This window comes from Notamacropus eugenii, chromosome 1 (genome assembly GCF_028372415.1).
Source record: "Notamacropus eugenii isolate mMacEug1 chromosome 1, mMacEug1.pri_v2, whole genome shotgun sequence".
Taxonomy (NCBI): Eukaryota; Metazoa; Chordata; class Mammalia; order Diprotodontia; family Macropodidae; genus Notamacropus; species Notamacropus eugenii.
In genome coordinates, this window is record NC_092872.1 from 192,513,271 (window position 1) to 192,529,347 (window position 16,077).

General features: G+C 42.4%; 1 protein-coding gene and 1 long non-coding RNA gene across 2 annotated transcripts in view; one reads left to right on the forward strand and one right to left on the reverse strand.

The window, feature by feature from the left end:
* Positions 1–9,178, reverse strand: part of LOC140513419 (uncharacterized) — a 28,192-nt gene extending 19,014 nt beyond the window's left edge. The window contains exon 1 of the long non-coding RNA XR_011970165.1: positions 9,069–9,178. This is a non-coding gene — a long non-coding RNA (uncharacterized lncRNA). The remainder of the gene's footprint in view (positions 1–9,068) is intronic.
* A 723-nt stretch (positions 9,179–9,901) lies between these two features.
* Positions 9,902–12,485, forward strand: ADRB1 (adrenoceptor beta 1). The gene is made up of 2 exons (XM_072623097.1): positions 9,902–11,428; positions 11,669–12,485. The coding sequence occupies exons 1-2, from the start codon at positions 9,998–10,000 to the stop codon at positions 11,708–11,710; spliced, it is 1,473 nt and encodes a 490-aa protein (XP_072479198.1). The 5' UTR covers positions 9,902–9,997; the 3' UTR covers positions 11,711–12,485.
* The last annotated feature ends 3,592 nt before the right edge of the window (positions 12,486–16,077 follow it).

A 16,077-nucleotide genomic window follows, 5' to 3' on the forward strand; every position in this document is an offset into this window, starting at 1 on the left:
AATACGTTAGAATGTGCTTTGCAATCTTTCAATTTAGAGTACTCTATCAATGTAAAATCTCTACGTGATGACCGGGAAGTCAATGGTGCCATTTCTTTAGCAGTGTGAAGTACAATTTGTATTTATAGACAGTCGTTCTGCTAGGAAGGTCACTGCCACCTTTAACATCTAATTAAGAGGTAATGCTAAGGAAATGAAATATGGTTACAGGATAAAGGTCTCTAAGAGGCTTTATGCAAGGGCTGCAGCAAAGCTGAGACATGGAAAATGAATGTCAAGTAAAAGGTTCGCTATTTATTTTCAAAGCAAAGAGGTCTTACCCAAGGAGTAATCAAAAATAAAGTAACAAAAATATTGTGTCACCAGTGCCTGGAGATTGTACTCTCTGTGAGGCAAAGGCAACTGGCGGGTTTTAGTAATTGAACTATTAATAGCTAGAAAGATAAAGCATTTATTAAACACTCACTATAGACCAGGTACTATGCCAAGTACTAGAGATACAAATAAAATCAGTCAAGAGTCTGTCTTCAAGGAGCTTACATTCTAATAGAGGAAGACAACACATAAAGATCCAGAGGGGTATGTGCCCAGACACGGGAGGGAGATGGCACAAAGCTCACTTATCAAAGCTAGGGCCCATGAGGCAAAGACCAAGGTTGCAGCAGGTGAGTGATAAGGATGATGTTTAGAATGTTGGTGGCCAAGAATATCAATGCATTTATCAAGTCTACAAACATCAAATAAGAATTAATTATAACAGAATTTCGGAAAGGAATTTAGTCAAAGGACAGAAAACACCAAATGGAAAGGAAAAAATAACACCAAACTTCAGTCTACTCAAAGGAGACCAACAGAAAGAGAGAAACTTAAATGATCTGTTTTGCCATCCAAGAGAAGAAAAAATAGCCAAATTTCTCCAAGAATTTCCATTTGATAATCTCATTCAAAATGTCAGATGCCACTATGACTTAATGGAAAAGCCCATTCATTAGGAAGAATCTGTTGAACATTAACCTCCCTGTGGTTCTTCAATCAATCAAACAAATACACATTTATTGAGCTCCTACTATGTGTCAGGTAATATGCTAGGTGTTGAGCATACAAAGACAAAAGTGAAAAAGACTCTGCCCTGACATTCTATGAAGGGAGGGAAAAGAAGGAGACAACATGTACACAGGAAGGTATATATAGAATAGATTTGGGAGAGGGCAGCAACAGTGGCCATAACAGGATAAAGGCCACTATACTATAGCGATGCTGAGATATTATAGAAAATAATTGCCAAGTAAAAGGTTTACTCTGTTTTCAAAGCAAGAAATCTGACTCAAAGAGTGAAAATAAGGGGAAGGAGGGATCAGAAAATGCTTCATGTAGGTGACATGACCTAAATCTTGAACCAGTGGATCCAAAGAATTGGAGTTAAGGAAGGATCATATTCCAGGGATGGAAAACCGCCAATGCAAAGGCAAGAAGATGTAAAACGGAGCAGTATGTATGAGACACAATAAGAAAGCCAGTCTGACTGGGTCATTAACAGGTAGGTTGAAGCCAGGTTGTCAAGGCTTTAAATATTTAAAAAAAAAAAAAGTGATTATTTGCTCTTAGAGTTACTAGAGAGCCTCTGGTAGTTTACTCAATCAACAAACATTTATTAAGCACCTAGTATGTGCCAGGAATAGGGCTATGGGCTAGGTGTACAAAGGCAGAAGACAGACCCTAGTTTAAAGAAGATCCCAGTCTAATGGAGATATACACAAAGTGTACAAACAAGGTATAAACAGGATAAATTGGAGATAATCTCAGAGGAAGACCAGGAGAGGCTTCCTGCAGAAGGTGAGACTTCAGCAGAGATTTGAAAGCCAAAAAGCTGAAAGCTACAAGCATGAGCCACAGTCAGTGAAAATCCCTGGAGTCAGGCCACCAAGTGACATGGCAGACTTCTTCTTGAATCTAATGTGTGTTCTTGCAATGCCACTTGTTTGCTGAGCACATTTGGGAAATGTCAGACCTGAAAGACATGACCCCTGCTTTCAATCAATCCATCAATAAATATTTTATTAAGTCATTTTTATGTGCCAGGCAAATAAATAGGTTCTGGGGACACAAGAACAAGATTGAAATGATACCTAATCTAAAACAGCTTACATTCTAATGTGGGGGGGGTGAGGGGGAGAGGGCAAGTATATATAAAAATATATATATAGCATGTAATTTATATATTATATGTAATGTATATAAACATGTATTTACACATGTAAAGACAATTTACATGCATATAATTTACATATTGTATTATACACACATATATGTGTGTGTGTGTGTGTGTGTATATATAGTCAAAATACAAGGTACTGTGTAAGAGAGAAGAGGCAGCTAGATGACTCAGCACTGGGCCTAGTGTCAGGAAAACCTGAGTTCAAATCCCACCCCAGACTCACTAGCTATGTGACCCTGGCCACCTCTGTTTGCCTTAATCTACTGGAGAAGGAAATAGCCAACCACTCTAGTATCTTTGCCAAGAAAATCCCACATGGGGTCACGAAGTCAGATGTGACTGAACAGCAACAATGTGATTGAGAGCAGCTGGGAGGATCAAGAGAAGCTTTATGCAGAAGAAGGTGCATCTTCAAAAGAGAAGCACTACGGAGGAAAGGCAAGAAGGGAATGCATTCCAGGAATGGGGCAGTACCAGTGCAAGAGCACAGAGATGGGAAATGAGAGTGGAAAAACAGGCTGGGTGCAGGCTGTAGAAATTTAAAAACTAAATAAAGGAATTTATATTCTCTAGGCAAGAGGAAGCCACTAGAGTTGATTGAGTGGGGAGGCACATGATGAATCAAGAGCCTAGAATGTTTCTACAATAGCCCTTCTCTGTTTCTGCAAACATTTATTTTAGAATAAAACTTCATTCTAAGAATATCTACTTTTTTATTGTTAGCATAGCTGGAAGTCATCAAAAGTTTGGTCATTGAGAGAACTAAAAGATTTAAACTAGATAAGAGTCATGTGTGGTTATGTTAATGGCATTTGAAGATAAAATTTTCATTGTGATTCAGATTTTGAATTCTCTTACTTTTCCTTCTCAGAGGGGTTGCTACCTATGCCCCTAAACAACTGACCTGGAAAAAATGCAGTGCTTTTTAGTAAAAATGTTAGCACAGTATCACTCAGATACCCAAAGAGGGAAGATCCTCAAAGGATTACACAAGCTTATCTTTTGAGTCATCTCTTAAAGGTACATCAGATAAGTTTTTAACTGAGAATACTCAAAAAGCAGCATTTGCATTGTTTTCTAAAATGTCTAACCTAGAAACGGCTTGCGGTAATCTAACTTGTCTAACTTCGGACCATCTGGGATTGGACAAAAAAGAAAGTAGGAAAACAACTATTAACAAGAACGTAGAAAGTGACTACTTAAATTTAATTTAGAATTTAATTTTATTAAATGCAAATATGTACTTGGTCATATGTGAGGTTCCAGTAACTTAAATTCTACAGAACTTTAAAATGCCATGAGAATCGAGATAATGTGTGTGAAAACATTTTTAAAAGCATTCCCAGTTCTAACAGAGAGCATCTAGTAAGTGAAAAAAAAAGAAGGAAGAAAGGAAGGGAGGGAGGGAAGGGAAGGGAAGGGAAGGGAAGGGCAGGGAAGGGCAGGGAAGGGCAGGGAAGGGAAGGGAAGGGCAGGGAAGGGAAGGGAAGGGCAGGGAAGGGCAGGGAAGGGAAGGGAAGGGAAGGGAAGGGAAGGGAAGGGAAGGGAAGGGAAGGGAAGGGAGGGGAGGGGAGGGGAGGGAAAGGGAGAGGAGGGGAGGGAAGGGAAGGGGAGGGGAGGGGAGGGGAGGGAAGGAAATGAGAAAGGGAAAGCGAAAGAAAAGGTGTTTGGAAATCTTCAAACTCCCCTAATCATTGATTACCATATTCAAAGATGTTGGTGATGAATGTGTTACCAGCCAAGATAACACATCCAAGTGTGGTTACAAAATCAAGAAGTCCATTCCTAATGTCAACTTCAGGCTGTTCTTTGATTACTTAGCATTGTGTTGCAGTTTGCAGCCGTTATGCTTCATCACAAAAACAGCACATCTTTGCTTTAAAAAAGTCAACCTAGCTCAGATGACAGACTTAAGCTCCTGTTTCCCAGTCAACAGCTTTGATGTACCTCTTAAAGCTCTGCTCTGACATGTTCTCTATCCTATTTGTTCTAATTTCCTTTGTAATTGTTAGCATTTTCCCTCCTTCATCTCCCTCCAATTACTTTGCATTTACTTTGTACATATTTTATAGTTATTTATTTGCATACAAAGTGTTCCCCACCCCCAGTAAACCCCTAGGAGACAAGGCAAGGCCTGCTTTCATTTTTATCTTGATACCCCCAGCACCTAGCCCAGTGCCAGGCACATAGTATAGAACTGAACACCTCTAAACTCAGAGAATGTTCTTGGGTACACAGAAGTTTTCCCACACTTCAAGTTAAGCAGAGATGAAATCAAGGCAAGAACTTCAAAACTGGCAGACTCTAGAACCATAATGTTGGTAAAACTGTCTTCTGATATTAGGAATATGTGACATTAAGAGAACAAGATGTTTCTGGAAGATTCGTGTGTTATAACCAGTGCCATTACTGCTCACTGCCTTGTAAACATTTAATTTGGTCTAGAGCTCAAGTCATCTGTTTCCTGTTCTCCTAGTGAGAGGCTGACAGGACATGTGGTACTGTGTATACACAAACAATAAAAGTTCATTCGTCATGGTCATTTGTGAAGATTTGGGCTCATCTCATCCTGATACTGACTTAGCCCCTATATCCAGTCTGTTACCAAACCTCATCATTTTTATCTGCCCAGTTTCTTTCATGTTTCCTTCTCTCACCTAGTCGCCACTCTCCTTTACGTCCTCACCACCTCTTGCTGGAATTATTGCAAATAGCCTTCTAATTAGTCTCCCTGGCTAATGTCTCTCCCCATTCCAATCTAACCTCCACTTGACTCCCAAAGTGATTTTACTAAAGCACAGGTTTATCCATGTCACCCTCCTAAACAGCTGACTCCCTATCACTTATAAGAGCAAACATAACATCTTCTGCTTGTCATTTAAAAATCTTCACAGTCTGACCCCTTCCGACTTTTTCAGTCTTCTTAGATTACATTCCCCTTTCCACACGCTCTTTTGTTTGTCCTTCATTCTCGAACAGAAACATGACATCATGGACATGATGCCATAACATTCAAGTGAACTGTATGCAAGTGAGGGAGGGCTATGCAAAGACAGCAGCCTCACTTTCTCCTCTGGAGCCATCTGGGTCCAGTGACCAGATATACATCAGGACAACCAGAGATGGCCCCCTCCACACACTCTAGGATCCAGTTCCATTGGTCTTCTGGCGATTCCTCGCACACAACTCTCCAATTTCCATTTCCTTGATCTAGCATTGGCTCTCCCTCATGTCTGGAATTCTCTCCTTCCTTGTCTCCGCCTCTTATGATCCCTGGCTTCTGTCAAGACTCAGATCAAATCCCACCTTCCAGAGAAAGCCTTTACCAGTCCTCCCAACTTGTCAGAGCATTCTTCCCTAAGATTAACTCCTATCTACTCTCTGTATATCTTCTATGTACCTATTTATTTACATGGTGTATTTACAATTTACATTGTTCATTAGGGGAGCATGAGGAAGGGGCTGTCTTCGCCCTTCTTTGTATCCAATGTTTAGCACAATGCTAGATAAGTAGTAATAAGTAACATAGTAACAAGTAATAAAATTGCCTGTTAATTCATGTGAATCTCTAGAAAGTTATATTTATATATATATGACATCGAAATTCAATTCATTTACAAAAGTTGCCAATACAAATTGCCTTACACGATTATTATGAAACATGATTTTAAAGCATTTTAAAATATTTATATGAAAATAGTTAATAATAAAAGATATGGAAATGTGGAGAATCACAACATAATAAAATGGATGCATAATATAGCTGAAAAAACAGATTTTGCTTGTATTAGTTAACAATTTCAATCAAACTAGCAAGTATTTTGGTTCATAATAACTAACATTTATATAGTACTTACTATGTGCTGACCAAGGTACTGAGTGCTTTACTAATTTTATCTCTTTTGATCCTCACAACACCCCTGTATATTATTGTCCCTGCTTTACAGATGAGACAAAAGGAAGTTAAGTGACTTGCCCAGACTCACACAGTTAATAAGTGTCAACTATATGCAAGACCTCAAGAGTAAATTCCATTGGGATACAAAACTTTTAAGCAAGATATTATCTGTGTTTCCAAAGGGTTTACAATCTCATTTGGTAAACAACTGAAGACAGCATGAAAGGTATTTAACAATACCATCATTAAATAGCAGTTCAAGACAATTAGAAAAGAAGTTCCAAGGTAACACACAAATGGGAGAGGGACCAGATCCTTGATTTCAGTGACATATGGAATTCTGGGTTAGCACCTTCTCTGCAAATTAAGATTTTCCATGAGGTCAATGACTTGCCTGGAATAGCACAGCCAGTATAGGAAGAACTTAAAACTAGATCCATCCACCTGGCTCCAAAACCAGTTTTCTATCCACTGCACCAAGCTCTCTTTGATAAATGAACTAAACAAAATGAGAACTGTATAAGTTTAGAGAAATCAGAGTTACTTCAGTCTGGGGTAGTAATAGAAAACTATATAGAACAAGCCTGATATGGGCTAGATCTCAAGAAATAGGTAGGATTTTTATGGACCCTAGAAGACAGGGCATTCCATGAGCAAGAGTAGTAGAGGCAAGAGGCCTCACCTTAAGGAGAGGGCTGGGTACATAGTTTGGTTTATGGAGTAAGTGGTAGCTAAACCTGGAAAGTCAGGTTGGGATCATGCTAAAGTTTGGGGAGTCACTGAACATTTTCATGCAGAAGCAATCAATGATTAAAGTAGCATTTTAATAAGATCAGTCATGCTGCAAAGGTGCTCACTGGACAGGAGGGGAGGACTGGGGTCAGAGGGATTACTTAGGAAATTACTTCAGGGGTTAAGACATGACATAGGGGGCTTGACATGGAGTAACAACAGTGGGGATGTTAAGGAAAGCTGGATTCAAACACTGCAAAGGAAGACTCAAGTCTTTCAAAATGTACTATTGGATATTCCCTTTAGAACAATGTGTTTAGATGACAATCCAAATGATTACATGGGTGTGTTCCTCATAGAGATCATTTTAAAAACTACTTCTAGGAAGGGGAAAAAAACTATTTTAAATACGAAGTCATGACTTATGAAATAATTAAGAACAATCTAGGTGGGTATGTTGAACTTTCTCCTCTTGACCTGGTATACTTAAGGGAAAGAAGCCATATCAAAGCAATGCTAACAATCCACCTCAATCTCTCATAAGTAAATGAAGGAGTTAGAGGTAACCTAGTAAGGTTTCATTTTTAAAAGTATGCAAACCATATATTATATTAAAGGACCAAAATGGTTATTAATTGTTCCATTTTTTTTCTTTTTTGGTTTCTTAAAATCACTGCAACTTAGCAAATTCAACTGAGAAGTTCTAATATTTATCATCAGACAGAAACTCTATGTATTTTATTCTAAAGATCTATCAGCAATAATATAAGTAGCTTTTCGGTTTTGAATATTCATGTTGTTAACACATTTCTAAAACAGGGAATCAGAGTACCCTGTTATAAGAATTTCCTAAAACTTGGCAGGGGGAGGGGGTTTGTTACATTTAGAGTCTTATACAAGTCACATACTTCCATATATTTAGAGCATTCCTGCATATGATTATAGTCAATTTATTGACAACTAAGCCTTTAAACGCCCATACAACCAAATATTTTTTTATCTCTCACAGAAATATAATCAATAGTCTACTGTCCTTCTGCGATATTTAAGGCCAGTAGAATCTCTTCCTGTAACACTTGACAGTGATGGTGACTGATCGACAGCCTTCCTGTCCTCTCCCCATCACAGAGCAGCACCATTTCCAATCCTTTCCAGGGCCCTGATCTATTTTGAGACTCTCTCCAGATAAGGAGGAAGATGGGCATGTGCTTAAGCTTGACACAGGTTTGTAGTTACCTTAGGATGGTTACTCCATTGGTAGGAGGCAGGCTGGTAAATCTCAGGGCAGAGTTAAACAAATGCAGAATAAACAAATCACTCCCTGATGGTGTCCTCTTGTAGGTCAGGTTTGGGCCTGAAGCAATTTTTATGGCTGAATTCAAGAAATGCATAAGTTATATGTCTGAGAAGTGACCTTACAATATTTAACAGACATTGTTTATTGCATCTGCACTGCATGCTTGGAGAGCTAAGCACTCCAGTATGGTTGTAAAAACCAATTCCTCTGCTAGTGAAGAATTTGCCTGCCATCCAGGTGCCAGATTTCATTGCAGGAGTGCCGTTTCTTATTCTTATAATGTGGGCATACATGTGAACATACATATATGTTCATTATTCAGTATTTCTATTTATACATGGAATTAAAAGCCTGTATCAAGGCCATATAGCTGCAGATTCATGTTTTTCTTCCTTGCATTTGCAGATTTACTTTTATCTAGTCTTGTGCTGCTTTGGGTGCTGGTGATAATACCAAGATAATACCAACCCTGCCTTCAGAAGGGTTAACAACTGGCTAATTTGAAACATGTTCTTTTGGCAATTCAAAAGTCATCGCTATACTTCTTTAAATGCTTTGGGATTTTAATCCTCTTGAGTATTTACATATTTTCTCTTCTCATCCTTACAAAATTAATCCCAGAGTTTTAAGAATCTGGGAACTTGGGCAAGGGAGAAAACAACTGATCAAACTGAGAAATCAGAAGTCCCTGTTCATTACGTCAACCCAAACTGACAGCACTTTTTTCTGTTTGTTTTGAACCTCTTAGAATAATAAATCATGTGAGTAACAAAACAAAATACAGGTGTTATTACTGAGTGTGAAAGGTTTGAACTGTAATTAAACACGCTCTTTTTTGTAGGAAGTGTCATTTACTTTGTACGCTAACATTTGCGTTTCCTTAAACCTCTCTTTGTATTATCCACACACGGTTGCATCATACTTACACATTCATTAGCTGGGATTTGGATTTGGGTGTGTGTGTTTTTCCAATTAGTCTCCATCGTTAGATGCACAACCTTCGCTTCTTTTATGTAACTACCGCCTGGAGCAGCCCGAGCTTCTTAGAAGCCTAGCGCCCACAAAGCGCTCCTGACAGATGCGTGGTTATCCCCCCTGCGAAACCCGTAGCGCTGCTTGGGAGTTTCTCTCTAGCGGATAACACCCTTCTCTGATCCCCCTGAACCGACGGGTGTGAGGCTGCCCAGGCCCCTCTGACCAGGGGACACCGCCAGGTTTTCGGATCCGAGAATCAGACAAACAGCCCAACTCCTCCAGCCCGACTTTCCAAACCGCCCTTCTCTTTAACACCCTCAGTCTCCTCCCCTCCGAACCCAGCAAGCCCTTTGCAGTGGGACGGAGCACACGTTTCCTTCGCTAAGGATCCAGAGCCCCCGTCCCCCGTTCCCCCAGCGCAGGGCTGAGATCCGTGCTCATGCCGCCCCCCCTCACCAGGCTCCCCGGAGCCACTTAATTGCCCGTGGGAGGGCAGTAAGGCGGAGGAGGGGGGTGGGGGACAAAACGGGGGCGTGCCTTGGCCCCTGATTGGCCGCAGGACACTGACGCGAGGCCTCCGGGGCTGGGTTGGGGGGAGCTAACTGTGGGTTAGGGTGGGGTGCTGGGTGCAGGAGCTGCCAGACCGGAGCGCTCAGAAACATGCTGAAGTGTTGGCAGCGACAGCAGCTACAGCCGCAGCCTGCGAGAGGAGGGAGGCAGCAGCCGGCGCCGAGGTCCGGGGCTCCGCGCTGCTGCACGCAGCTGGCCTGACCTGGCCCCGGCCCCGGCCCCGGCCCTGACCTCTCTCGCCGTCCCCTCCCACCTCTAGGCTCTCCGGGCTCCGTCCCCACCCCGAGACTTCAGCTCCTGCCTCCTCACCATGGGAGATGGTGCGCTCGGCTTAGGCTACGAGCCCTACAACCTGTCGTCTCCTTCGCCGGCCCCCGACGGGGCGGGCGGGGAGGCCGCGGCAGCCACGGCCGCCCGGCTGCTGGTGCCCGCCTCCCCGGCCGCCTCTCTGCTGACCTCGACGACGCCGGCGCCCGCGGCCCTATCCCAGCAGTGGACGGCGGGCATGGGCATGCTCATGGCCCTGATCGTGCTGCTCATTGTGGCGGGCAACGTCCTGGTGATCGTGGCCATCGCCAAGACGCAGCGTCTGCAGACGCTCACCAACCTCTTCATCATCTCCCTGGCCAGCGCCGACCTGGTCATGGGGCTGCTCGTGGTGCCCTTCGGGGCCACCATCGTGGTGTGGGGCCGCTGGGAGTACGGCTCCTTCTTCTGCGAGTTCTGGACGTCGGTGGACGTCCTGTGTGTCACCGCCAGCATCGAGACGCTGTGTGTCATCGCCCTGGACCGCTACATCGCCATCACGTCCCCGTTCCGCTACCAGAGCCTGCTGACCCGGCCGCGGGCGCGGGCGCTCGTGTGCACCGTGTGGGCCATCTCGGCGCTCGTGTCCTTCCTGCCCATCCTCATGCACTGGTGGCGGGCGGACGGCGACGAGGCGCGGCTCTGCTACAACGACCCCAAGTGCTGCGACTTTGTCACCAACCGCGCGTACGCCATCGCCTCCTCCGTGGTCTCCTTCTACGTGCCGCTGTCCATCATGGCCTTCGTCTACCTGCGCGTCTTCCGCGAGGCGCAGAAGCAGGTGAAGAAGATCGACCGCTGCGAGCGGCGCTTCTACGGCGGCCCCCGCCCGCCGCCCTCGCCCTCGCCGCCGCCGGCGCCCCGCCAGCCGGGCCCGTCGCGCGCGCCGCTGGCCAACGGGCGCCCCGGCAAGCGGCGGCCGTCGCGCCTCGTGGCCCTCAAGGAGCAGAAGGCGCTCAAGACGCTGGGCATCATCATGGGCGTGTTCACCCTCTGCTGGCTGCCCTTCTTCCTCGCCAACGTGGTGAAGGTCTTCCACCGGGACTTGGTGCCCAACTGGCTCTTCGTCTTCTTCAACTGGCTGGGCTACGCCAACTCGGCCTTCAACCCCATCATCTACTGCCGCAGCCCGGACTTCCGCAAGGCCTTCAAGCGGCTCCTGTGCTGCCCGCGCCGGGCCGAGCGGCGGCTCCACGCCAGCGCCGGGGAGCTGTCGCGCGGGGGCTCCGGGGCCGCCACGACCGGGGGCTGCGGCAGCTCGGCCGCGGGCTGCGGCAGCCCGTCCCCCGCGGCCGCCGACGCGGAGCAGGGGGAGCTGCTTCCCTCGGCGCCTCACTACCTGGAGCCCTGGGCCGGCTGCAACGGCGGGGCGACCGGGGACAGCGACTCCAGCCTGGAGGACAGGGACGGCAAAGATTCGTATTCGGAATCCAAGGTATAGGACCGGCCGCTGGGCAGGGGCAGGGGGCGGTGGGGCGGAGGAGGGGGCCGGGCTTGTGTTTTCTTTTTACTTTCTGGCGGGGGCTACAGGGCAGGTGGTTTCGCGGTGGGGGGCCGTCGGGGAGGAATGGGGGAGTGGGGCTTCCCCCCCCGCCCCTTCCCCACACCCCCACCCAGGAAACTGGTTTGGAAGTTCAAGAGGAAGAGAGCCAACAGCCCTGAACTGTCTTCACAGGGAAGGGAGGATCTGTGTTTACTCAAGACCGAAAGCAGGTGATAGCGTATCCTTCATACCTCTTCTGAATCATCCGCGACAAACAAAAGCAACTGGACCGTTGAAAAGAAGGAAAGTTGGGGACGGGGGGAGTTGGGATTTTTGGACTTTTCTTCCTGACTTCTGGGGGGAAGATGCCTGTTTTACCTTTTCCACTCTAATTCTGATCCTTCAGGCAAGGATTGAGAAAGTGTTAACTGGTTAGATAAGTGGGATGGAGAAAAGAAGATGGGATTCAGAAAAAAAAAAAGAAAAAGAAAAACCATCCACTTGGTTTCTCCAAGAGCTGCACTTAATAATCCTGCTTTGGAAGACTATCACCTGTTCCCATCCAATTCCCGGGAACTGGACCAGTCAAAGTAAGAGAAAAGGAATCTGGAAAGTTTGATGGGACAGGGTTTTTCTCGGTTCCACGAAAGATTTTTGTCATTATTGTTTCAAAGTCTGAATGGTGACATCTTTAAAGAAAGCAAAGTGGAAAGGTTGCAAAAATCACGTTCACCTTTTACGAGTTTTATTTAGAACAAACAACCTGGCTTTCCTGTTTCGTCTTGGCAATGGTGATGAGGCAGAGGGATTCCTACCTCAAACTGTGCATATTGCACAGGGATTTTTTTTTAAAGATATGTTTATATTAAACAGATTATTTATGTATCAATATTAGTTAAAGGACCAGGCGCCAGCCTCTGTGACACGTGACTCTCACAATTTGGAGAGAGGAAACAGTCTTAGGGTCGAGAAAAATTACTGCACATTTGGAAAAAGAAAATAAAAAGAATGGTTCAAAATGCTTTTTTGCACAGTGTTAGAAATTGTAAAGTCCACTGAAGATATTACTTGCACACACATACACACACACAAAAAAAAAACCATTTAATGAGGGGAGGAGAGGGAGTTGAAAATAATCTGAAATCCAAACTCTACTTTTTTGTCTGTTATATTACTGAGTTGATGTTTTATTGAAAAAAATGACTTTTTATACTATTTTATCATGGTACTGTAACTGTATCCATACTAAAAATTTAAATATAAGGATTTTTTTTATTATTTTTGTACGTCCAAGTGCTCACGTGAATCTGCTGTTAATTTAGCACTTGTGTGTCCTTTCAATTTCCTCCTGTGTATTTTATAAAGTATTTATACTCTGGTGCAACTAACTACTGTGTAAGTAAATGGTCTATGTGCAATAAATACAAATGCAGCACAATCAAGATATGTACAGTGTATCTGTAGGAGTTTGGAAACAATTTTCAGCTGTAATGAAAAGACTAGCATTTGTTTTGCTTGCAGTAAGGATTGGATTTCCAACGCAACTATTCCTAATAGCCTTTCCTGATGTAAAAGCCTGGCAAAATGTGGTCTAGACCAAATAAAACTATATTCCTACTGAGAACTTCTAATTTTCCTCCAAAATTCATAGATGGATTCAAAGGCATCTCCTAACCATTTCTAGTATAGCAAGCTCCCATATGCTGGACTGGCCTTTTTCTTAAGAGGAAACATTTTGGATTATGTAAAGAAATGTAATTTTACCTTCGAAATACAATCTTCAGAATGACAGGTAAAACAACTGCTACTTTGCACAAAAGAATAATACATGGATTGCATAATTTGTTACCTGCTTTGAATGAAATCAGTAATTTCTTGGGTTTCCAATATGTAGCCGACAAAGTTCAGTGTACAGTATGTATATTTCTCTAATGGCTATTTTGAATGTAAAATGCTTCCGTGGTCAAATGATTATTTATAAAAATATTTTCCTTTCAAGTGGCTTTTTCCCGTTTATTTATCTAATCAATCTTTGTAGCATCATTTCAGATGGATAGATAAAATTTATTTGACAGATAATATAAGGTTTCCCTGCACCAAGATTTTTGGGATACCCTATATGGCATTTATGGGATTATTTAGTAGCTTTGTAACATGCAAAAGTATCCAGAATATTTTTGTAGTTTGTTTCTAGAGAAAGCATTGTGAAATTCCTCCCAGTGAAGGACTGTCCTCCAAAGTAAGATTCCTACTTTTGTACTGAGTTTTTTCTTTTAAAATTTTATGATAAGCAAGCCAAAGTTCCACCTATCAACGTTTGGTATATGCTAAGTGTTAACACTCATATGTCGCTTTGTCTGTTATGATAAGTCAGGATAGACTACTGTTCTTTTGGTGGGATGTTTAAGGAACCTGTACTCACACTGAATTAAGATAAATATTAACATTTTAGTGAACAGTAATAGGTCGCATGGGCTTCCACAGTTACACAGAAGCTGTTACAAGTTTAAACGTCTCCACCAATACTGAGACTTTAAAGTAAATACAGTTCTTTAAAGAAAAAAAATAAGGTGAGACAGCTTAAAACAGTTCTATTCCCTCCCTTATCTGCTGTTAGTCTAGAATACTAAAGACCATGTAACGTTTTGCCTCGTAGTCCTTGTGGCAACAAACAAATGCTTTGCTTTCCTGATCCACTCAGTTTAACCTTCCCATGAAGTAAGAAATTTCCCTGAATGAAAACGGTATAAATAGGCCCTTAATATCTAGAGACTTGGAGATCTTAGGAAATTTCCTGGATTTTTACAACAAATAAGCAAAAAGTAGTTAATTCATGAGCATTACTTGTTCCTTAATAAAACTTAGTAACTCTTTCCCAAAGAAAATACTATCCTTTTTAGCTAATTTTATACTCATTCGGGACCAAAAAGATTCTGTGTTCAACAGGTTTCTCTTGGTTTTTACGAGTAGATGATTATGCCTACTCAGGGCTCTGGTAATGATTCCAAATATCCATGAAAACTATTCTTTAGGTCTTTTTTCTCTCCTCTATGTCTCTTCCTCTTTATCTCCCTCTTTCTGCATCTTTATGGGTCTCTCTCTTTCTGTCTCTGTATCTCTCCGTGTCTGTCTGTCTCTTTCTCTTGAAGAAAAACAGACACAGATTGACAATGAAAGACAGATTACCAAACATGTTTACTCTGTTAAGATACTGCATAATGGAGTGAAAGGAAGAAAGAATATGACAGAGTAGAAAGGCATAACAAATACGCAGGAAGTCCTCATGTTAAGTGTGTTTGTGTATAGCAGGCACATTTGCTTTTCTGATGTGCTATAAATACAAAATTTAATGATCAAAAAGGAGGATGATGTGCCCAGTGACATGCTATGCTACATTTGTAAGTGATATTTAAGTATAGCTCTGCAAGATTCCGTGCAATGTGATGATTACAACCTTTAGAAATATAATGATGTTCCCAACAGTATAAAAACTATGGATTTAACGGTGTATGTGAGTACAGAAAATTCTGTTTTAACCTTTGGTGAACTTAACTTCTTTTATTAGCAGTACTTTACATGAGTGTTGGGGAAAAAAAAAGTTTGCAAGTAAGTTTTGGTCCACACCTTTGAAATTGAAATTTTATTAATAACTATTAAGTGGCTATTGTGAAGGCCCTTCCTTGGTAAGCACACTTTCCTAACTTATTTTAATTTCCTATTTTTGTTGAATGTGTTGACTTCCTCCCCGTAGTATGTCAAATTACAGTGGCGGAAGTTCTGCATCCAAAGTGTAAGCACAGTCTTAGAACCCAAATTTGAACAAGAACCATGAAGTAAGGGTTCAAATGAAGATCATCTACAGTCACCATGGTCAGTTTCCAGCAGCACTTTTGATCAAAGTTGGGCCTCCTGAATAAGAAAGCCTTGAAAAGCAGTAAATTCCAATTAACCATACTGGCTCAGAATAATGTAGTTTTAGTTGATAGGATAATGTGCTGAGAAATACTAATTCTTTTGAATCCCAGCCAAATTCATACTAATCAGAATGGAGAAGACATGCAGTGTTTGGATTATACCTAAAAATAGTCTCACTACAGTCACATTAGCAAATGGGAATTAAATTAATTCCTCTTTCCCTCTCTCTTCACACACACATACACACTCCACATTATTTCAATTTTAGAACAGAAAGTCATTCCTGAAACTTATTCTCTGGTGTAACAAACAGCAAGATAATATGTTGCAGTGATTTCAAGCCAACTATACAAAAAATGTATCTTGGACCTGTGTATGAAATAAGGATTACTTAATGTACAAGTATTATTTTAATGTTTTTACCTTGTGAGAATGAATAAATATGAAGAAATAGATTCAGAATCCATGAGCAATCATATATATATATATAACTGGAATGGTAGAGTCACATAAAGGGAGGAAAAACCAAAGAATAAGAGTGCTACAATTCATCATAGTCTACCTCCCATGTATTTCATTTCCCATGTATTTCCATTCCTCACTTTCTCTCCACCCATCCTGCCACCCCCCCTTTCTAGTCATCATCACCTTTTACTTGAATTATTGGACCCAGTCACCAGTGCTCC